This window comes from Naegleria lovaniensis (assembly GCF_003324165.1).
Source record: "Naegleria lovaniensis strain ATCC 30569 chromosome Unknown tig001, whole genome shotgun sequence".
Lineage (NCBI taxonomy): Eukaryota > Heterolobosea > Eutetramitea > Acrasida > Naegleriidae > Naegleria > Naegleria lovaniensis.
Genome location: NW_025407823.1, coordinates 609,195 through 632,041, shown reverse-complemented (window position 1 = coordinate 632,041; position 22,847 = coordinate 609,195). Strand labels below are relative to the sequence as shown.

The 22,847-nt window shown below is 36.8% G+C and overlaps 12 protein-coding genes across 12 annotated transcripts; 5 read left to right on the top strand and 7 right to left on the bottom strand.

The window, feature by feature from the left end:
• Window positions 1-45: 45 nt before the first annotated feature.
• Window positions 46-2,079, bottom strand: C9374_003848 (uncharacterized protein; the record flags this gene model as incomplete). Its single annotated transcript, XM_044693421.1, has 1 exon — window positions 46-2,079. One exon carries the CDS (start codon window positions 2,077-2,079, stop codon window positions 46-48), a length of 2,034 nt encoding a protein of 677 aa, XP_044555978.1.
• Window positions 2,080-2,169: 90 nt separating this feature from the next.
• On the bottom strand, window positions 2,170-3,267 carry C9374_003847 (uncharacterized protein; the record flags this gene model as incomplete). Its single annotated transcript, XM_044693420.1, has 1 exon — window positions 2,170-3,267. The coding sequence occupies one exon, from the start codon at window positions 3,265-3,267 to the stop codon at window positions 2,170-2,172; it is 1,098 nt and encodes a 365-aa protein (XP_044555977.1).
• Window positions 3,268-3,436: 169 nt separating this feature from the next.
• C9374_003846 (uncharacterized protein) lies at window positions 3,437-4,339 on the bottom strand (the record flags this gene model as incomplete). The annotated part of the gene is made up of 2 exons (XM_044693419.1): window positions 3,437-4,116; window positions 4,216-4,339. 2 exons carry the CDS (start codon window positions 4,337-4,339, stop codon window positions 3,437-3,439), a joined length of 804 nt encoding a protein of 267 aa, XP_044555976.1.
• Window positions 4,340-4,387: 48 nt separating this feature from the next.
• On the top strand, window positions 4,388-7,326 carry C9374_003845 (uncharacterized protein; the record flags this gene model as incomplete). The annotated part of the gene is made up of 2 exons (XM_044693418.1): window positions 4,388-6,382; window positions 6,430-7,326. The coding sequence occupies 2 exons, from the start codon at window positions 4,388-4,390 to the stop codon at window positions 7,324-7,326; spliced, it is 2,892 nt and encodes a 963-aa protein (XP_044555975.1).
• An 8-nt stretch (window positions 7,327-7,334) lies between these two features.
• Window positions 7,335-8,063, bottom strand: C9374_003844 (uncharacterized protein; the record flags this gene model as incomplete). Its single annotated transcript, XM_044693417.1, has 1 exon — window positions 7,335-8,063. One exon carries the CDS (start codon window positions 8,061-8,063, stop codon window positions 7,335-7,337), a length of 729 nt encoding a protein of 242 aa, XP_044555974.1.
• Window positions 8,064-8,267: 204 nt separating this feature from the next.
• C9374_003843 (uncharacterized protein) lies at window positions 8,268-10,157 on the bottom strand (the record flags this gene model as incomplete). Its single annotated transcript, XM_044693416.1, has 1 exon — window positions 8,268-10,157. One exon carries the CDS (start codon window positions 10,155-10,157, stop codon window positions 8,268-8,270), a length of 1,890 nt encoding a protein of 629 aa, XP_044555973.1.
• A 906-nt stretch (window positions 10,158-11,063) lies between these two features.
• C9374_003842 (uncharacterized protein) lies at window positions 11,064-14,768 on the bottom strand (the record flags this gene model as incomplete). The annotated part of the gene is made up of 4 exons (XM_044693415.1): window positions 11,064-11,902; window positions 11,947-14,345; window positions 14,387-14,436; window positions 14,502-14,768. The coding sequence occupies 4 exons, from the start codon at window positions 14,766-14,768 to the stop codon at window positions 11,064-11,066; spliced, it is 3,555 nt and encodes a 1,184-aa protein (XP_044555972.1).
• Window positions 14,769-15,214: 446 nt separating this feature from the next.
• On the top strand, window positions 15,215-16,855 carry C9374_003841 (uncharacterized protein; the record flags this gene model as incomplete). The annotated part of the gene is made up of 1 exon (XM_044693414.1): window positions 15,215-16,855. One exon carries the CDS (start codon window positions 15,215-15,217, stop codon window positions 16,853-16,855), a length of 1,641 nt encoding a protein of 546 aa, XP_044555971.1.
• Window positions 16,856-17,418: 563 nt separating this feature from the next.
• On the top strand, window positions 17,419-18,159 carry C9374_003840 (uncharacterized protein; the record flags this gene model as incomplete). The annotated part of the gene is made up of 1 exon (XM_044693413.1): window positions 17,419-18,159. One exon carries the CDS (start codon window positions 17,419-17,421, stop codon window positions 18,157-18,159), a length of 741 nt encoding a protein of 246 aa, XP_044555970.1.
• Window positions 18,160-18,236: 77 nt separating this feature from the next.
• On the top strand, window positions 18,237-20,090 carry C9374_003839 (uncharacterized protein; the record flags this gene model as incomplete). The annotated part of the gene is made up of 3 exons (XM_044693411.1): window positions 18,237-18,821; window positions 18,882-19,270; window positions 19,655-20,090. 3 exons carry the CDS (start codon window positions 18,237-18,239, stop codon window positions 20,088-20,090), a joined length of 1,410 nt encoding a protein of 469 aa, XP_044555969.1.
• Window positions 20,091-20,437: 347 nt separating this feature from the next.
• On the bottom strand, window positions 20,438-21,925 carry C9374_003838 (uncharacterized protein; the record flags this gene model as incomplete). The annotated part of the gene is made up of 2 exons (XM_044693410.1): window positions 20,438-21,766; window positions 21,824-21,925. 2 exons carry the CDS (start codon window positions 21,923-21,925, stop codon window positions 20,438-20,440), a joined length of 1,431 nt encoding a protein of 476 aa, XP_044555968.1.
• A 262-nt stretch (window positions 21,926-22,187) lies between these two features.
• On the top strand, window positions 22,188-22,666 carry C9374_003837 (uncharacterized protein; the record flags this gene model as incomplete). Its single annotated transcript, XM_044693409.1, has 2 exons — window positions 22,188-22,336; window positions 22,408-22,666. The coding sequence occupies 2 exons, from the start codon at window positions 22,188-22,190 to the stop codon at window positions 22,664-22,666; spliced, it is 408 nt and encodes a 135-aa protein (XP_044555967.1).
• Window positions 22,667-22,847: the final 181 nt, after the last annotated feature.

The window sequence follows — 22,847 nt, the reverse complement described above, 5'->3', positions numbered from 1 at the left end:
AAATTGTTGTTTCAATCACTGAATGAAAGATGTACCTCTTTTGTGCTACAAAAAAAACCCATCGGTTTCTAGTAATTTCTTGAGCGACATGCACACATTGATGAGCGTATTGTATTTACAAGATAAGGTCTCATAGATACCAATCAAATTGGAATTGGGGTTTGGTACGATCAAAAGTCCTTCATCCATCAAATGGCTCATGCCTTGTGATGAATTGTTTTCCAATTGTGTAAGGATGGAAATGGCTTGTTTGGGTGAATTCAAGAATGAAATGATCATCGAGTCACTACGTTTGAGTTGCATCAATGTTTCACGGTGATTGCAATGGTGTTTGTTGGGAATTAAGTTTTCAATCAGTTTTACACATACGGCTTCATAAGTGTCAATCAGCATGTCAAGAAAAGAGTCTATCTCGTGCATTCCTCTCATCTTAAAATTTGTCTTGATGCATTGAAGCAAACTCGAAAGTTTGTTTTCAAAGTAGCATCCTCCAGAAATGATTGCAATGGTTGGCAGGTTAGAATCTTGTGTTAGGAATTTGAACGAGTTGGTAAGATAGCGTAGTAATTTGAAAAATAAGTATCGGTAAGTCTCTGCTAGTGACTCCATTGGTGCTCGAATTAATACAGAATGTGAAAAGGGAGAAATCGGGTCATTGGGTTCTAAAAACAGCACATGTTTCATGGGACCGAGTGCCAATTGTTTGATGGATTGGCAAGTAAAAATATGGTCTGTCAAATCCAAATGAGAGTACTTTCCCAAGCTTAATAGTTCATGTCGTCTTGAGTCATTGTTGTATCTCGTAATGGAATGTATCAACAAAGGAATCACTTTAAATGTCTCACATATTCGATCAATATCTGTAACATGATGAGCACAGAGAATGTTTCTCTTTGCCAAAGCCAACACGAGCATTTCATCTAGAATATCTTCAGACAATACTACGTTAATGTTATTCCTTTCAAGTATATCAATGAAATTCTCAATGTCATGCGATAAAGATGTTTTCAAGGATATGTAATCAATTTGAATGTCAATTTCAACATTCTTATTGGAGAGCTCAACTTGCTTCAAAGAGAGGCATTTGATACCGTTCTTTGCAAAGGAAAACGTCTTTGAATGGATAACAGATGATTCTCCAATAAGAATTCCCGGTAATATTTTGCAAGAGCTTTCTGTACTGGCAAAAGGAATTGCATGAACGAAAAACTCGAACCTTTCTCGGCTCGCTGAAATCTTGTAAATTTCAGGCATGTCCATGGTGCTCAACCAGTTAATCATCAAACAAGATAAAGTGTGAGCAATAGAAGAACTAACATGAGGAATTAAATAGGTATAGCAAATATTGTACAAGGTGTCCTCTGGATTTTCAAATGGATCTACACATTCACACGAATTAATCAATTCAGGTAAAATAATTTCTGGTAGTAATATTTGTACAAAATATGAGATGGACTTGGAAAGACCTCTTTGAAATTTCATCCATGCACATGGATTTTGAAAATTGCTCTTTTCTCTCTGTACTCTTGTGACGAGAGAGTATAGACATGTTGTGAAAATGCCACAATGATCGTTCACATCAGTAAGATGTTGTTGAATTAAATTTTGAATGAGTAAATAGTAATATTCTTCACTCCCTGTTAAATTTCCAAAATTAACAAAACCTTTTCCTCCTTTCGGTTGAGTGCTTATAATTTCTTGTTTCTTTGTTTCAATCCTCTCCTTAAATGTTTCAAATAAAAAGTATGGACTCTTGGTAAAATGAAATTGATTGGGAAATCGAGGATGTTGTATCATTTTCGAATTACTGAGAACAGGTCCAATAATATGCTCTAATTGTTGTTGTAGTAGCCTGAATAGAGACATGTTGATATTTTCCTCAAATCGTGATACAATTTGTTGATCCAGTAAATAATTAGATTTCATCATGTATTCATTCCAATCCAGTGGATCACATTTCCTTTTTGCTACATGATCCTCTTCACTTTCATCGTGACTGCCTTCCGATTCTTCGGAGGTTTCCTCCCTCGTACCAGTACACTGGGTGTTGTATGCTGTTGTTGCAAGCATGTCATCCATTTTTTTTTGATACAACTGAATGCTTTTATATTTATTTCATCATTGATTAGTTATATCTACTGCAGTTTCATTTGCATAAATGGCTTGAAATTACCACTCAAAAAGAGCTTCCACGTGATTAGGATTCATTGTGAGTCTCTTCTTCTTTTCCTCAATTAAAGTTTCAATGTCTGAAATGGATCTCTGAGGAGATGCTTTTCGAGGCGATGATAACAACGGAGAGGAAGTCATAAATATTGGAGTTTCAGGGAGAGGACGTTCCTTAAGTGGTTTTCCAACCAATTGAAATTGCGAGGTTGTAGTCAACTCTTTGGTTTGATCTTGTTGTAAGGTTTGCTCAATCGATTCCTTCTTTTCATGTTTAATCTTTTGTAATATGAGGTCTGTGTGAATGTTTTTCAAGTTAGTGTGATTGTCATTCGAAGAATTCTTGGAAAGATTTGGTGAGGATTGTGAAAATGGAGATGTTGTCAGTCTCATCGATTGTCGTTCTTGTTTGATCATACTCTCTAACTGTTCTAATTGTTTCATTTCTTCCTCTCTCAATAATTTCAATAATTGTTGTAATCGATTTTCTTCTGTGTCTGTCCAAGACATGGATTCTGCCATGTCCTTATATGTAGGAGTCACCATGATACTCTTTCTCTTATGTAGCTCAAAAGCTTCCTTAAACAAATCTGTTTGTTTCATGTCACTTTCCATTTTGAGAAGAATCCTTTGGAATCGCTTATTAAAATCAGCGTGTTGGGAGTGATGGTGGAGTTTAAAATGTCGTTTCACATGCCGTGTGTTGTGTTGAGAAGGAGATGTTGACTTGTCATTGGATTGCAAATCTTCAAAGCTCTTGATGGTTTTTCGGACTTCATGTTTCATGGTTGAATGATTTTTCACAGAAGCAGGAGGAGGATTTTGAAAAGATGGAGAAGACGCTTTTTGAGTCGAAGCTTGAGGTATGCTCGATTGTTTTTCAAAGAGAGCAATTTTGTTCTTTGCTGTATTAACATTGGAAGAGTAGGAAACTGTATGGCGTTTGTTGTTGTGCTGAGCTGAGGAGAGAGACTTCGAATTGGTGACAGTGAATGACTCATTCTGGGTTGGACTAGAGTCGAATTTCTTGGACAAATGGGCCACTCGTGTTGATGATGGTGATGATGAATTATTCGTACGAATATCGCGCTGAGGAATCATCTTGTGGTTAATTTTTTGAAAATAACCATGATCACTTTTTAAGCGGAGTCATGTTTCACTTTTCCGACAATCGAGAATCCTTGAAAACGCCATGACTTGGTGTGGATGAAGAAGCGGCCAGCAACACCTTCACAAGCTCTCCTGGCCATTCTTGTCAATGCAGTTCCACCTATTCCTCATCTGCCTCTTCTTCTTCTTGTGTTTCCGATGGCCATAGCGTTAAGCCATCTCTCAACAATTGCATGATGAGAGTGGTGTCTTTATAGGAATCTTCTGTGAGTGTATCCAACTCATTCAGAGCCTCATCAAACGCTTCTTTTGCAATATTGCATGCTTGATGTGGCATGTTCATAATCTCATAATAAAACACAGAAAGGTTGAGAGCTAATCCCAACCTCAGAGGATGACTTGCTGGAATGCTCTTTGTTGAAATTGCTTTCTTGTATGATTCCAAGGCGAGTTGAGAGTGGTATGAAAATTCATCTCCTCTTTTAGTTTCTGCCAAATATCGATGATAATCTCCTTTCATTTTGTAATAGAATATCATGGCTTCTCCGTCTTCTTCATCATTACGTGTAGCACTTGGTATTAAATAACGATCCAACAAGTCAAATAATTCATGACAAATTTCCTTAATTTCATTCTCAATGTTTTGTTGATAGAGTTGTGCTAATTCCAACTGATGGAATTCCTTCTTGTCTGTTAATTTCTCACAGATACTATTCGTGATTCTCCATGATAAACGTTTTGAACCCATCACGTTTTTATAGGCAATGGAAAACATGTTTCTTTCTTCCGTAGATAATTCGGAATCAAGTTCAATAATTTTTTTCATAATCACTCGCATATCTAGAGTTGATGAATTGAACGAATATAACAACATTCATGGATCCGTTAACATGGTATTTGTTTTTTGAAAATATAATTTGAATGAATATAAAAACACACCATCATAACATTCTGCCAATTCCAATAATTTTGCTTCATAAATTAATTCTTCTCTGGATTCTTCTTGACGAATGGTAACCGAACCGAAAGACCAATCATGGTCACTCCACTCTTCCGAGATCATTTTTATCATCATGATGTCGTGCGTGTCCACTCATTCCAATCATAAAAAATGATTAGAGGTCAACTCAAACATCTCACCCTCTCTCATCAGCAACAACCATCATCCGATGATGATGACCATAGCGGTAGTAGTGGTTCTGATCAATCCAACCACTCATTGTATGTTTCAACCTTCAAACCATTACCAACCATGATGACATCATCGGGAGAGAGTTCTACTGCTACGACTACTTCTTCACTTTTCAAATTTTCACAACCATCACCTACTTCTTCTCCGACAACGAGTTCGGGTGGACCTTTCTCTTCAAATTTTGGAAAATCATCCATCATGAATATGCATCAAAATTCTACAAAATCATATCTTGGTAAAACAAACACGAACCAGCAACAAGCATCATTATCGTTTTTTACAAGTTCTTCTTCTCCTTCTCAAAATGCCATTAACAGAAAAAACAATTCGTCACACTCGTCGTCATCCTCCTCCTCGTCGCTCAATTTACCAATTAATTTTTCAATTCCTCCCATTCGTGGAGCCAATGTTTTTAGAAGAAATTGGAGAAGTTCTAGTGGTGGATTTCTTTGTAATTTATCCTATATTGTGTTGGGAATTGTGTTTATTCTTTCATTGTTTACATTTTTTGTATTTATTTACTATACCATGACAAGAAATAGAAGTGTGAATAGAACCATGGACATGTCCAATGCAGGAGTCACAGGTGATATTCAAGGAAAATTATATCAACTCGAAAAACATTCCGTGTTGCGGGGTGTGGACGAGTTCTTTAAATTGCTGCACAAAAAAAATTCACACCATTTAGGATCAGTGCCATTGGAGGAAGGATACAACAAGTTATTTGAGCATGAACAAGCAGATATAAAGACATCAAAAGTAGATAAGCTTAGTATTGCCATGCAAAAGGAAATGGAAAATGTTAGAATTTTCTATACTGAAAATCCAATTCAGAAAGTATTTGTGGGAATTGTGAATGACCATACTCAACTATTGAGCACATTGATACTTGCAAAGCAAGAGAAATTAATTCCACAACATATGGCTCTTCCAATTCTGCATTTGGATTCTCATTCTGGTCACAAAATTTTACAAAGCTCTAAACTTTTAAAATTGACCTTAAAATCGAAAAAGAGAACAATTTCAAAGATTGAAAAATTGTTGAATGCAGAAAATTTCATCTCAACATGCCAATACTATAATCTCATTGGAGGTCATGTCATTTGGGTTCACAACGATTGGACAGGAACTAAATTTGCTTTACCACGTGGAAGACATATCGCAGTTATGGGACGAAGAGGAGATCCAAAGAGAGGCAAATCCAAAATTTGTTACAAGAAAATGAGAGGAATCTTTTGGGATGGAACTCTTAGCGATTTAACATTTGAAACAACAATGAATTCAGAGGGGAAAATTTATGTGAATGAAAAAACGACTTGCACGCGTACTGAATTACTCGTTAAGCCCAAACATGTACGATGGGATGTTTACTCTATTGATCAAATAGCAAGATTGAACACTCGAATTTTCAACAATACTCCATATATTCTTCATGTGAACGAAGATTTTTTCACAGCACAAGATCCACTCATTAACACTCTCTTACCTCATGCTGAATATGGTCATTTATTTGACATGCTTGCTAAATTGGTGTCACCAAAGAAAATTTGTTATCAAAAAGCAATACCAATTCCAACAAAAGAAGACGAAAACACTCAACTCACGAATGAGGAGCAAAATAGAGATTGGATTTCAAAAATTTTAGATGAAATGTTTTTCAGAGGTCTCGTATTCGAATCAGATGGAATTCGAGCTCCACAAAATTCTCTTTACAGTCCTAATTTGTTAGATATGTGGTGTGAAGGTCCACATGCAGCTCTCGAAGAGTTACGAAAACTTAACAAACTTGTTCTAATCATGCTTGACAATATTCCTTATTATGTCTTGTCACTATTGAGATACGAATATGAATTTCCATCAGTTCGACCATATTGTGCTGTGAATAATTTATTTGGAATTTGTCCTTCTGCAAGTGTAAGTATATCATGTTGGAAAAATTTTAATTAACAATTTTATTATAGACACCATCTCACCCATCCACAGATGTGGAAATTAGAAGATCCTCTAATTATTTGAAAGATATTGTTGTTAGAGAAGGTCGACCAGCTATTATTATTATTTCTAGATCGAACAGAGATAAACTCGTAGATGTTGATAAATTTTACGATACTGAGCACATGTTGTTGAGTGCTATTGAACGAGCATTGAGTCCGACACCTCCACTGATTCACTATTTGAGTGGAGCTATTCCAGCTCAAGAACCAGAGAAACAAAATGATCAAACAGGAGTTTATCAACAAGAAATGGCTATTTTAGAAAATATTGTTGAAAATGAAATGACTGATTTCACACCATATTACAATTTAATTATTGACAGGATGCAGAAATTTAGCCAGCTGAAGAAGTTTATCAAAGATAAGGACCTCACAGTGAATGAGCTTTTTACAGAAGGCCAAGAGTTATTGCATGAGTTTATACAACAAACCAAAGACAAAATTGGGTTTGAAAATCCAATTATGAAAACTCCATATCAACCAAAAAAGTCACGAGTGAAAATTTGCATGAATTTGATTGGAGTTAAAAAATTGATTCCCAATTTATTGAAATGTTTATTACCCAGATCGCGACAAGAAAAGCGGGTAGTCTTCTTGGTCTCAGAACATTTGGTAGAAACTCAGGAAGAATTTAGACAGGTTATTTCTACGGATACTCAAATTTCAAAAGTCAGCGATCAAGTGAAACAAAATACTTTTGTGTTATTAATGGACTTGGGTTGTGACAACCTCAATAGAGTTTTGATTCAATCGGAGAAGGGCCTCGCCAAGTATTTCAGCAACATGCAACAGACTGTAGACGGTAAAATTGTTAATGACATTGCACAGGGCCACCTAAACATTTGTTCTTCGAAAGCAAAGTAAAAGAATTGTTATCTTCTGACCATGGCATGATTTTGTGACAGTTTCAGTTTGGCTTTCAGTTTGGCATCCTTTAGCTTTTTGGTTTTGATCCTTTTCAATCTACAAAACTCTTCTCTTTCTTGTTCAGCGAGCTCCTCAAGTACATAAGCAATCGTATTTTGAATTTTGGGTTGAACAACCATCTGAATTGCGTTCATACGACGATTAGTTGCTTTGATAGTCCTATCAAGGATGAGAAATCTACTTTGTAATGAAGCTAGTACAATAAGCTTTTCCAATGTTTGATGAAATACATTTTTGCAATTTTCAATTTCAAAACAACCTCGTGAAATGATTGGCCTATTCTTGGTTTTGTTACGATCTTCAGGTTTGCTGAGAGCAATGCATGGTTGTTCCTTTTCAAATTGTGGGATCTGACATCCTAAAACGTTCTCCATGTTCACTTGAACTCTAGAAGCACTCTTTCTAATACTCGCCATCACCGCTAAAGAAATGTCTCCTCCAGCAGCATATTTAGCTTCAGTAAGTGAAAAAAAGCTCGTTCTAAATAAGTTTGGAAGATTCTCTTTGCATTCCTTGATTTCCTTGAGGGTAGCTTGGAATTTGTCCGTCAGTCCTTGTGATTTTTGTTTCAATAAAGAGTGACCTTTCTTGACCAGCTCCAATCTCTTTTGCATTTGTTCCAATGATAGTCTACTTGGTAGAACTGGCAGTCTGTTGTTGCTTTGGTTTGACATTGACCTTTTTTTTGTTGTTTGGGAACATGAACGTTCTACAGAGTTCTTTTTATAGTTTGAGCTAGGCTTCTTTGCAACCACCAAAAAACGGATCTTTGTGTCAAAGTAGTAGCTGTTCCTTGTATGGAAGTTTATCCAAACACATGAATGGGAAAGTTCTGCAACAATCATGGCCATGAATCATAAAGAGAGAAAAGCAACTGGCTATTCCTTTTTCTTCTTCTTTCTTGCCACTCTTGCCGTGATACCATCGTCATCTTCATCTTTCTTTCTCTTCTTTTCATCTTCATTGCTTTCTTTCTTCTTTGATTTTTCTTTCTTCTTTTCCTTCTTCTCTTTTTTTTCCTTTTTTTCTTTCTTGTCGCTTGTTTTCTCTGGTTGCTTGTCGCTAGACGCTGCTTTAGAAGGTTCTGTTGTGTCAGAAGAGGGTTTCGACGAGCTTGTTGCAGCAGAAGTGGACGTTGTTGTTGTTGTTGATGATGAAGATGATGCGGCTGGTTTTGGTGGTTCCAGCTCGGGGCATAAAGATCTAACCTTTTTCATCAAATCTGTTTTTGTAGGCCATATTGACTTCAATTCCTTCAAGAAGGTATCCACTTCCTTCTTTTTATCACTTTCTTCCTCGGCTTTTTTCTTGCCCGCTGTCTCACCGTTTGGTTTCAAAATCTTTCTAATAATTGTTCGCATTAAATCGTTAGTTTCTTGTGAATTGATTAATCGAGCCCCTTCTAAATCTCTGACCTTTTCCCGAAGTGTAATATAATTCTCGGCTGAATAAGAAAGTGCCTCCCCTTTTTGGCCCTTTCTTTCTAAACATTCATTCATATCCTTGAATAAACTCTTTTTTAGCCTATCCTTCAATGTTTGTATCTCAACAGGATGTTGACCAGCTTCATATTCCTGAATCAGTGCTTTCATTCTCTCCTTAATCGTTTTTGGCCCAAAATTAAGCGGCGGTATCTTTTGCAACCGTCTCAGCAATGTGTTGGGAACACCTTTCTTGTAATACTTCATTCTTTCCATGGCCAACTTTTTAAGGCCCTCATTAAGCTCTATTGGTATTGTTTTGTATGTTTTTGTATTATCAAAACCTTTTTCTGTGGCTAAATCTTGTAATTCTTGGATAGCTTTTTCAATATCTTCAGGGAATTTTTTGGTTGCGGAGTCGTCTTCTGATAGAGATTCTTCACCACCAGAGTCGTCAGAGCTATCCTCCTCCTCGTCTTCAATTTTCTTTTTGTCTCCTTTCTTTTTGAGAGTAAAACTTGGTGCTGTTGCTTGATATTCTGATGGAGGTAGCATTGGAATGTCTGTCATCAAGTCATACTCAGTGTCATCAATCCATGAATCGTCACTGTCGTATTCATCGTCACGTTTTTTTCGTTCTTTTTCAGGTTTTTTCTTCTTGCTAGATTCAGAGCTGGTTTTTCTCGTCTGTTCATGCATTGTCAACTGATTTTTAAGCATTCTTTCTCTCTGTGTAATGCTGTGAATAACAGAATTCAACTTGGAGAATGGTGCTCCTGAATCATCTAACCAATCTAAATCCTCAGCAATTCTTCTTCTTCCTTCCTCATCACCAAATGATACTTGTTTTAGTTTCTCTTCAAGAAGGGTGTTCTTTTTGAGCCTTTTCCTTGTCTTTTCAACTGCATCTTCATCCTCAGTGCTAGAGTCCTCTGTTGCAAATACTACTTCTTCTTCACTATCATCGTCAATGGTTCGTTGTTTAGTAATATCTTCTCCATCAGCTTCGTTTGGTTTCAATTTTGGCTGTAGCGATTTCATTGTAGAGTCTGCTGCTCCGTTTGTTTGATCCGCATTTTCTACAGCTCCTCCTTTTGATAGTTCCGATCCTGACAATGCTACTTCATCTTCACTATCATCAATCACTTTCTTGTCATTATTGGGTTTTTTCTTTTTTATACCAAGCACTTTCTTTGTTTTGGCCATCAATTCCTCAAAATTAACAACACATGTTTGAAAAGCACTCGCTCTCGGATCCTCATAAGACTCAAAATCAATAGGTTGAAGAGGAACATAAAATCGCAAGGAAGTCACTGGCCGTTCTTTGGTTTGATTGCCAAAAGACATTTTTTTCAAAATTTAAAAAAGCGCACTTTGCTGTGTAACGAATTTTTTGGGTGTTGTTGTGGTTGAACTTTTTGGATTGATCTTTCCAAGGTCATTATGGAAACCTGGACCGTCCATCGACATTGGTTGGCTTTGACTTGGTCAATGAATAAAGGGATGTTTTGAAAATGTGAAAGGAATTGGAAGGAACATTCCAACAAAAGAAAAAATGCAGACATCATTGTTGCTGTTTCATTCAAGCGTATTTTGGCTAGCTTTCCTAATTTTATCGGTGTCGAACAGTTTTCTCCGTAGTAATGTGTATGAGCCTCTGGCAGGTGAATTATGGTCTCATATCTTTGCTACCATTTCTTTCATTCTCATCAATTTGATGATCATTTATTACTTTTTTGTACAAAAGAGGAAATTTAAAAATCAAGCTTTAAAACAAGAGGAAGCCAATACATCCCATCAGGTGTTTTCCTTTGAGAGGAAGCGAAATATGTTTTTGATCGGCATTTGGTGGTTATTATTATCAGTCTTATTTGAGTTGTTCATTGGGTGGCTGCGAGGATTGGATGGCTTGTCTCAGTCGGAGAGATTTTCTTGGCTGAGTTTTCTCTCGGTTTACCGATGGGCTAAGAGTCATGTTGTTATTTTGCTTATTGTAGTTCAATTAATTTTCCCTGTATTAATTGGTACATTGGTTTTGAGAATGGATCATAAGAGGGAACTCATCGCTAGAGATTTAAGAGCAAACAAGACAAAGTAATATTTCACACTAATTTATTTGAGCCACATATTACAAAGAATTATTCGTATGAATGCAAAAATTCATCATAATTTTGTTTTTGAGGAGGAACATTCATGGTGGCCAAAGAAAATAATCGCATAATTTAATTCATTTTGTCCATAAAGATACAACACTCATTTACGCTTCAATTGTTGATAATAATCTGGAAAGAATAGCTCTTTGAGGTGATGGAGTGTGAAATCGATACCCAATGTTGAAACTAGACACAGTAAATGGGTAAACCAAAATACTGGTGATTGAGCACACGAGTACCAAATGTTATAGAGCGGAGCAGTTTCAGCTGCCGCATACAACAAATTAAATCCATAAAATGTCGCAAAGGAAAAGGCCATTGCGAAATGGTGAAATGGTGTCACATACTCAAATTCAAGATAACATTTCAAATTCATAACCATGAAACTACACGAGTTGACAAGAACTGTCTTCATCCAAAGCCCATCATCTTTGCCATTTGTCAAAATGCTTCGCTCTGTTCCATATATGCACACGAAAAAAATGATAATGACATGAATAATTCCTCCTCCTATCCATTTCACAAATGTATAAAGGTTAAATACATTTTCCTTTCTTAGAGATGACAGTAGTTTTGGTCCAACTTTTGAATCTTGTAAATAACTCTCGGAAATATCTTTTTCAAATAATCCAAAACTTAGAGGATTAAGTTGTTGAAAAAACAGCGTCGTAAAAATTACAACAAAATCTTCAGTGAGTGCTTGTCCTGAAAATCTTGTAAAGAATGAATATAGGACCTGAATAAAAACAATTCCTAAATTCATGTAAATGTAGTAATTGATGAAAGTTGCAATTCTCTTCAAAGAGTATCTTCCATGAACTGCAATTAATCGTTTTAACATTCGAAATTTAGGAACTGCAAAGTCTGAAGACATCTTGGCTTGATTTCCTTCTTTGCCAATAACTCCAACGCCTACATTTGCTTTTTGAATCATTGGAACTACAACAAATGTTACCACTGTTAGCCAAAAAAACAATACGTACCATCATTTGCTCCATCACCAATTGCGAGAACTCTCTTTTTCAATTCTCTTCGTGCAAAAGTGACTAGTTGCGATTTTTGTTTTGGTGTTGATCGGCAAAAAATGACATTAGTGCACTTCTTGATTAGCTCTTTGAAAAGAGCAAGTGGTTCGTCTAAACAATGTGAAAACGCTTTCCCATCCAATACTAACGTCACATTCTTGGTTTGATGTTGCGATAGTTTTGCTATTTCTGCCAAATATTCGGATATAACCTTTGCACACACTTCGCTCCCGGAAATCAGCCCATTGTCTCCGTCAAGAGTGAATGTCACGGAATTCTCGTTCAGCATACCTGCCATTCCTGCCGTCTTGACCGCAGTCTCTCGTTTATCACCTGTAAGCATCCAAATTTGAATACCAGAATCCATAAAGAATTTTATGGTGGATGGAACTTCATCTTGTAAAATGTCCTCAATTGCAGTGCATCCCACAAATATCAAATCTTTTTCAAGGTCTTTTTCACACTTGTCCATTGCTTGTTTTCTAGCGGTATCTAGAACTAAAGATTTTGCTGCATTATATCTTATATTCCATTCTTGGAATGTCTCCTTAGACAAGAGCTTATAGCACAGCAGCAAGGTTCGAAGGCCTTCGCTTGCAAAAGTTGATGACTGTTCATCAATGTTCGACTGAATTGGCTGTCTATTGGCCTGTTCAAGAAGTGGATATAAAAAAGAATCTGCTCCTTTGGTGAAACAAGCAATGACGCCATCATTGTCAGCACAAATATCTTCTTCACATTGGCCAATGCAAATTCTCTCGAATATTGGAAAGTCTTTAAGGAACTCCTGCGAAATTTTGAATACCGTCGTCATTCTCTTTCGTTCTGGAGTAAATGGTATCTCTGATAATCTTTCAAAAGAATATTCCTTATTGAATACTTTTAACACAGTTTTCTTGTCTGACATGAAAACAAGAGAAAATTGGTTATTCAAGGCTCCCAATACAAGTGCCACTTCATCCACACTCTCGCCTTCGAAAGTAACTTCATGTGTTTTCTCTCCATTGTCACGAGTATGTTTGACAGGTCTAACAGAAACATTATGACATAAAGACATAGTTAGTAACGTCATAATTGAGAAGAAGAATTGTTCTTCAGTCATAGGGGGCCTTTCAGTGAGTCCATTATCAGTGTAATCGAGTGGTTTTTCCTGACAGATTGGGATGTGGTTTTTAAAAGACTCTATCGTTTCCCCTAAGCTTCCTTTTTCATTATTACTATCACAAAATACTTGCAAATCCCTTCCTATGGCAGCCTTTTTGAACACCATCAAATTTTCGGTCAATGTTCCGGTCTTATCTGAAAATATCATGTCGATTTTAGAGAGGTCACAGTTCAAATCGCTAGAAATGGCAATAGAGGAAATAAATTTTGAATCTGCATTTTCCTTGTTGATACTTTCCACATTGGAATCGTTAGACCGTTCAACAATAGCCATTTCATTGTCCATTGAAATAAACCAAGCGTGTAGGGCCTTTACCAATTCAAAAGAGACAAGTAATGACACTGGAATAAAGTGAGCAAAACTAATGATATACGTGAGAAATGACATGATGGCAACTACGGCAATACTTTCGCTTCCAGACTTTGGTGTACCTAGATAATAATATGGATTTGAAAACTCTAGATATGTTTTAGCAATCGTGTAGGCCAAGCAAAATGAAATTTGCACGCCAAACATAATGCCAACCGTAACGTTCAGCATTTTGTTGACATAACTGAATTTCACGATCGATTTGTTCATATTTTTCATTGCCTTCGTATCTTCTCCTGTGTAAACAACGAGACCAAATATCCATTCTGTTTTCAATTTGCATCCCTTCAACAGTAAATTAAGATGCGATAATGGAATCTCTTGTTTTTCATTCTCTAAGTAAATGGCTCCGCTGAATTTGTACAAGTGTTCATTAGGTTTTTGACACTTGATCTGGCCTTTCAAATTTAAAAGAGATTCTATCGAATTGTAAACCTGTGACCACTTGGGAGAATATCTAGACTTTAACGAAGACTCTCCATCGAGGTTGGCGGTCTCAATTTTACAGCTTGAATCTTCTTGACTTGAGCCTACTAAAAGAATATCTGCAGGTAATATATCGTCTTGCTCCACTTTTACAATGTCACCAACCTTGACGTCACAAGTATGTATTTTACAAAATATTCCTTCTCTCAACGCATAGGTGTGACGAAAATTCACCCTGCGATCATTTAGGTAGCGAAGAAAGTCCTCTCCTCCTTCTCGTATCATATTCACAGAGATGATAAAAATTACAGGAAGAATGATGAGAGGGACTGGTATCGTGACCACACCCGGAATCAGAGAAATAATCATCTGGAAAACGAAATAAATGGTTCCGACTCTTGTGTTTTTTGAGCAATCAAGTGGTCATGAAATACAAACCTTCTACATTGATGAAATAGATTTAACACTGGAAAATTCCACCAAGTGTACTGTATGTTAAATTTCATGTCAACAACCCATACATAGATGCAAATAATTTCACTGAAACACAAACCTTCGTTGTTTTTACAGTGTTGGAAGGAAATCTCTTCACTTTAAATCCAAGATACCCCTTTTTAGTTTGTTTGGAATTCCAGTTCCAATCATTAATTCTCACCTGATGTTCATCTTGAGCAAACTCGTTTACCTCTTTCATAACATCTCGCTCTTCACTGATATTTAAAAGCTCAGTAGAAGACCCCTCTCTTGGCATGCTCAACAAGGACACATCCGAGATGCTTGTTTGCACAACGGTTGAAGCTGAAATGGAATGAGAAAGCATCTGACCCAATTTTTTGTTGCTTTCGTATGATCATTTTGAGAAAAACCATTTCGTCATTTGAAAATGGATCCTAGTGGAAATGATCAGTTCTCGAAATTGTCTAGACATTGCTCCATCATCAATTTCCATTTCATCAACATGAACCGTAATTCCTAACGACCCAATATATTACTTTTTAAATGATAACATCAAGTGTAATGTCCATTAACCATGACGCTAGGCATCTTTCATATGATGGCTTTTGTTCAAAAAGGAGCCTAAAAAATATCTATTTTTTTACTCTGCCGTTTTCTTGTCTAATTCGGTTCGGGTTGAACGAGATCACTGGTTCATTAACTCCATTCATTTGCTCATAGCTGGATATCAATCCAACTATTTCTTCTTGTTAAATATATTCCAACGAAAGAAAATTGTGAATCTCTAAAAAGATGAATAAGAACACAGAAATGTCATCAACCCATGGCATTAATACATCATCTCCGCCATCCTCATCATCGCTAATTCCAACATCACTTCGCGAAGAATTTGTGAACAACAATGATGAATTTGTTGGTGATGATGATGGAGGTGATATTTCTCCCCCACCTCTCGCTTCTAATCCCACAACCATGATGGAACATACAACTTGTGATACTTCCTGTAATAATAATAATACTAACAAACATCAACATCCACAACTATCACTTTTTACTTCAAGCGTTCGTCATGTCAATGCCTCTCCTTGTTACAGTGGTAACGGAAACAACATCAACAATATCGGCTCTAATATCACCATCAACACAAGCAATGGAGGAAGTCGATCCTCATCAACAGTGGCATCTCCACAACAAGAAAATTGGTATTGGATTGAAAGTGTCGATTTCACAGTTGGTGAACAACTACCAGTGGATGAAGGAAATACTGTAGATTACAAATTGACTGTTTTTAGTGATTATATGAATTTCAAAACAACAAGCAAGGAAGAATCACAAAAATTAGAGAAAGAGCTCATCTCCGACGCAATAGGATCGTTTGATAAATCTCCAACTCCTACTGCAGAGCACAAACATGCGCACTTCTCTCCATCTACTTCTACTACCGCCGCAACTACAGCTGTGGATGGTGTTGTGGATTATGCCAAGCTTGGTGAAAGATTAACGGAGTATTTATTAGCTTTTTTAAATTCGAATGGAGGAGCCCTTGTATTTGGTGTTAGAGATGATGGAGTAGTTTTTGGAATGAAACTGAGCGAGAAACAACGCGACAAAATACGACTTCTTTTTGACAACTGCATTAGGAATTTTCAGATCACTCCTACACCTAGAGTTGGCATTCATTATAGACTTGAATTTAAGAAAGCAACCAATTTTCCTAATTTATGGATTTTAATTTTGGAGGTGAAAAAATCAGAATGTTTTCATTATGCGCACATTAGAAGTCATTTGAAGAGCTGGGAAAGACTATCAGCTTCCAATTTATGCCTCTGTGATCGCCCTCAACGTTTTGTAGAACGTTTACGGGAGCTCAGAAACACTCCTGAATATCAGAATGAACTTCAATCTTCCATTAATCCACCACAAATGTCAAGAAGAAACTCAATATCAACAAATAATCTTCAACAAGCAAAAGAAAATTCGAGAGGGTCATCAAGTCCAAAAAGAATATATGAAGGCTATTTTATTCTCGTATTTTCTGATATTCAGTTAACAGTCAGTGAGCTGATACTTGCAAGAGCTGGTTTTGATAAGAGAATTTATAGATTAGAATCTTATGGTAATATGGACGATCAAGGTAGATTTTTGATCGATAGACCTTCCAAATATTTCAATTTAATTTATCAATTCCTGCAAGTTGGATATGTTTCAGTCAAGTTGCACGATTGGCCTGTTTTTTTACTTGAAGCTGAATTTTATGGACTTGCAGAAATGATCCACAACGAAAATCAAACTTCGATAGAGGCACACAACTCCTTCGTGTTGGTAAAATCCATCTCTAAACCGTTGAAAATGCATCCATCCATCTCTCAAGCCAATTTTTCAAACAAAGTTGGAAATTATTTATTGAATGTTGATAATGGAACATCTCAACAAAATAAGGACACCAATTAACAATAACACTGCAATAACAACTCGAAATATTTTATAGTTTCTAATTCGATGAACAAGGAAATAGTGACGTGTTGGGAAATGGGAATGAGAATGGTGGACAAATGACACAACAAGGCTATTTTTCATTAGAAAAGGAAATGGGTGATGGAGAATATTCTCGAATCGACAAGAAATGACAAATGAAACCCCAACTCCAAGAATATATCTCTCTACATCACCATAAACACTAAATAACTCAAACGTTGACAAAGAAGAGCGTGTTGTATGAAAGAGTGCTGTCTCATTGTTCAATTTGGAATCCTAAACTACTTCAAAAGGAGTATTTTCCCTATGGTGGATCTTCTATTTTCAGTTCCTATCACGAAACAAATTTTTACATGTGGAATATTGTTATTTTTATCAAGATACGCCACAAAAATACATTTTATTGGACTACATTTCATCGTAATTGCTAACAGACAGCTCTGATGTGAGATGCATCGTTACGAATTATATAAGCATCAAGTGAACAACCACTCTCAGTACAAGAATCTCCACAAAACAAATACCTCAAACAAACAACAATGATTCAACAACCACCACAACAACGTGCACAAAAAGTAACATCCAAGGTCTCTTCGAAATCACAACAACCAACAAACACTGTTTCCTTTCCCAAGAGCAGCACATCTACAATGACATTACCACCTCGGAGCGTAGCACACTACAACAAAATTCAAAAACCTCACAAAACAACTCCCAAAACCACCTCAGAGTTTTTCTTTCATAGCCCGTTCACCATTCACGAGGCGAACTGTTTCATGTGTGTTTCGAGAAAAGCAAGGAAAGTTCAAACCATGCCCTATGAACAAGTGTTATTGGATTTTGTACAGACCACCAATAACCAAGAATTGACACCCATTCGATCCAGAAAGACCAATGGTAAACCAAAAGAGAGCACACCAATACCCTCATTCACCATGAAGAATGATATTCCTTCCAACATGTTTACCTCTCGATCGAATGCTGATGGTTTTTCTGAAGCAGTTAACACCTCCATTCCACGTCGACAACAACCTCAGACCACCACCACTCAATGTTCAACCAGTACAGGTGAAGCATCCCAAAGACGAAGAAGTTTCCTTTTGACTCATTGTTGTATGGACGATGATTTGCTGTGTCATGATGAAGAATTGCAAAAACAATCACCGTTAAAGGCAACAAAGTCAGAAGAAGTGAGGCCTATCTTGAGGCATTCTACAATACCCTCTGCAATGCAAAGACCTCAAAGACGAATGTTGTCAATAAACGAGCTTTTGAATTAATCACGTTGTGTAAACTATCTCACGGATCATGACCTCTCATCCATTTCGATCTTCATCAAACTTTCGGACAAAAAAAAATGGCACAAGTACCAACCTCTGTTGACGCGACGACACCCACGATCGAGGAGAGCTCGACTCCAAGTCTTATTCATAGCGACTCCATAGACTCATCAACGATCAGTAATACTCCTCTTTTAAATTTATCTGAAGCAACCATTGATGGTAAGAAGAAGCGGCATAAACAAGATCAATCTCTATCGGCTTGGATGTGCCGAATGTGGTTCGGACTTGGGCTTTTATTAGTATGGCCTATTGCCTGGCTCTTTACTGTTCCTGTTTATTTGGGTCATAAATATTTCGGATGGGACAAGAAGAAGACACTCCTTGGAAAGATTTTCCGTGGAGCCACTGCTTCAGTAGTCAAATCAAATCCATATTGGAAACTTAAAACCAAATTCACGGATAAGAGCAAACTTCCAAAGTCTGAAAAGAAGATGATTTTTGTTTGCAACCATCAATCGAATATGGATCCTTTTGTGCTTATCAGTGGACCTTTACCAATCGAGACCAAATGGGTGTCAAAGAGCGATTTGTTTTCAATTCCTTTTGCTGGACGTATGATGAAACAAGCTGGTGACGTGCCAATTGTCTTCAAAAGTAAGGTAAGTTTATTTATGAGAGAAATTGTAATGCTTCAATGATTGACATGTATTTTCTCAAAGCAAATGGATGACATGTCCACAGATAGAGATTCAGTCAAGACCTCAATGAACAAACTTAAAGAACATTTGAAAAATGATACTGCTGTATTCTTCTTCCCAGAAGGCAGAAGAAACGACACTCCTGATGAATTGAGGGAGTGGAAGAAAGGAGCCTTTATTATGGCTCTTGAAACTGGAGCTGACATAGTACCTATTGGCTTGTATGGAACATTTTCAATGTGGCCTGTCCATGATGCTTTACCAAAACCAGGTAAAGCTTGTATTGTGGTTGGAACTCCAATTAGTGTTACTGGAATGACTTTGGAAAAAGATGTTGATACATTGACAGAACAAACCAAGGTAGCTGTTAATGATTTAATGTTGCAAGCTCGTGAAGAATATTTCAAGATGTAAGATAACCCATAAATTATTAATAATTTATTAGATTTTCATTACCACGAAAGAATAATTACTAATTTAGGCTACTAAAGCTCCCCTCAACTAAAAATGTCGTTTACTCGAGTGCTGTTTAGAAAAGAAAATGATGAATCAACACAATATTCACTACAACAATTCAGAAGAAGCATCCGATGCAGTCAAAATTATCTTAGACTCATCATGTCAAACTCTTTCTTTTGAATTTTACAACAATAATCCACACTATTTAAAGTTAAAGGAAGCTCGACGAAAGGAACAGAAAATTTATGTGCATCTGTTGGCCCTAAAAGACTTTTGCAAACACTTCTCAATAGGAAGTATTCACTGCTTTTTTTCTAGACATCCTTTCCCTTCAGTGACGATCCTGGAGCCGTTTTAAAAGCAATTTCCATTCATCCTGGTTCTATTTATTACGCTCACAAAGATTTGAAATTTGACGAAGCATTTGTGATTAAGGCAGTAAAGGCAAACTTTAAGGTCCTTGAATATGCACCTAAACGATTTAGAACCGTTCCTACACTTGTGGACTTGGTGGAAAAGGAAAGAAAACTGGAAAAGAGTCATTTGATAAATCAATTTAGAAGAATCATAGAGTCTCAAGTTTCCTCGCCACCGTTTACCACCTCCGTTCGACCAATCTATGGACTCAACGCAACGTTAACTGCTTCCAACAACACCGACACTGTCGTCACTCTCAAGACTAAAAGAAAATCTAGTTCGGATCCGACCTTGGCTTTGCAGCTTAACATGACAAAGAGAAAGAAATTAAATGGACATTCAGTTTGTCATTGACCTTATTAAATTCTCTTCGTTTGGAAACTCTCCAATTAAAAACCTCCAAAAAAAAGATGGACGACAATTGTTTCGACAGGGTTGTAGTTTTGTTGGATGAAATGAATATGAGAGATGAATTTCCTTTCAAGCAAATGACAATGACGAGAAGCAATGAAACTCTGTTCTCAAAAAGAATGGCTTTGACTCGACAATTTTTCCTTTTCATGTCAAGAAAATTGGAATTATCAAACTCCTCTGTTTGGAATGAGAGATAAATGTTGTATTTTTCGTTTGTTGACATGCAGGTCGTTGAACCGAAAATCAATGCTTTAAGCTCTTTAATTAAACCAAGTACCAAAGCATGTTTAATTCAAATAAGGTGACTTTTGTTTTTTGACTTTTTCTTTCGAAGGTGATTGGTAGGGTGGTATCGAAGAAAGATAAGGGCTTACTTTCAGAATTGAATTACTTGTTTTTGTAGCACCTTCTTGTTTAACCACTGCTGAGCCTGCTGACTTTTGTGGAGACGACGAGGTTAGAACGTCCACTTTAGTGTGATTCTGTGAAGCTGCTATCGAGGATGAAGGAATTGGCTTGTCTTGTTTGGTTGTTCCTTTCGAAGGACTGTTGGTAGGTTTGGTAGGTGATTTTGACTCGTAAACTTTCTTAATCGGCGACGGGGCTGATGAAGTGCCAGTCTGCTTTCCTGGTGATGGTTTTGTTGGTGACTTATTGACCGTTGTTTTAGTTTTCGATGTACCTATTTTAGAAGATATCAAATCCTTAATCCCAGTCTCTAGCATCGTCAAATTAAACCCTTCTAATTTTTTTATCTCCTTTCCTTGTGCGAACAATTTAAAGGTTGGTAACGAAGAAATACCTTCCTTGCTACATATTTCTGAGGCATTGTCAGAGTTGACCATCATAAATTGAACCTTTGGGTTTTGACTTGCCAATTTGCTAAACTTAGGGGCTGCCTGTTGGCATGAGCCACACCAATCTGCAAAAAAATCTACAACCACCCTTGGGTGTTGAGATAATAATCTTTCGTACTCATTCAAGTTGTCAACATGCATAACAAATTTGTCATCCACTGCCACTTCCATCAGATCCTTTTTCTTATATTCTTCTGTGGTTAGTGAAAAGTCCTCAATAGCTTTTTTCACTAACTGAATCGATCCTCCTTCTATTCGTTCCTTCATTTTTCCGTTTTTAAATACACAGAAAGTTGGCATGCATGTGACACGGCACTTGGTCATTAAATTTCGCAGTTGGTCCACATTCACTTTCATGAATAGCACATCTGTTGTATTTTTTGCCAACTCTTCAAACGACGGTGATATCATTTTACAGGGTTGACACCAATCCGCATAAAAATCCACAATACAATTTGAGTGATTGTGTAAAGATTCAGTAAAGTCTTTTTCCTTGACAATATGTAAAATTCCATTCTCCATATATGACGGCTGTTTTTGTAATATTAAAGTGTCCGTATAGTTTTGGAGCATTTGTTCGCTTGCTCCATCAATTCTACTGAACTCTTTTCCGTCGAGCAAAAATACAAAGGTTGGCATTGCTTTTGCTTTCAATTCTTTCGGAATCGTTGGATATTTATCCACATCAACAACTAAAAACAGCACCTTTTCTTTTTCCTTAGAGACTTTTTCTACAATTGGTCCGAATCGAGTGCACACCTTATTAAAATTCGGGAATGAGAAATAATTAAACGAATATATCTACAATATACTCACCCCACACCATTCCGCTTTCAAATAAACCACCACTAATTCATTCTTCTTCACCAGATCATGAAACTGTTTTTCGGATTGAACCTGCATCAATGAAGAACTCATCTCTTCCTCAATTTTTTTTTAAATTTGGAATATTTACAGCTATCTCCACACCACTGCAACAACCAATCGCAAGCAAGGCCTCTCAAAGCAAGTTTTTTTCATGAATCGCACCGAACTCTAAAATGTTCAGCCTTTCAAGCAGTTCTGCTCCATCGTGGAAGTATGTCTTTTATGGAAATATCCTTGCATCACGAATGTACGTGGTGATTTTGAAGTTAAGAACGTTGAAAGCATGAACAGATACCATCAAGAACAGTAAAAAATGTCTACAAACCAACGTCTTAAATTGATGGTAGTCGCCACACTTGTGGTTGTTGCCATGATTATTATAACCAACCACTGTCATGCCCTTGCTTCCTCACAAAGAATACATGGTTGTCCTTTGTATAAATGTTCGCCTTGTAAATATGGGTATGTGGTTTGATGAATAGTTTTGATTAACATCATCTTCGTATAATTGAAACACATGTACATTCTAAAAGATTCAAAAGAGATCGTTTTGGCTGCCAAAAGGGATGTGAATGCAAACCTCGAAGAGACTGTCCACAAATTTACTGTCTGATTGGATGCAAGTACGGCTACAAGAAGGATCGTTATGGTTGTCAGCAAGCATGTGATTGCAATCCAGCTCCAAGTTGTCCACAAATCTACTGTTTAGTACCATGCGAGTATGGATACAAGAAGGATCGTTACGGTTGTCAAATTGCATGTGATTGTAACGAAGCACCCGTTTCATATTAAAAGCGTTTCGGTTGTAAACAATCATGAATTAAAAAATGAATGATTTCTTAAAGGAAATGATTCTGCACAAACATACCCTTCATGAATCATTGAATATGATAAATATCTTCTTCCGAATCATCACTTTTTTCAAACGAGTGATGAGCCATCACTTTGTGCACGAATCATCCCCGAGGACTTG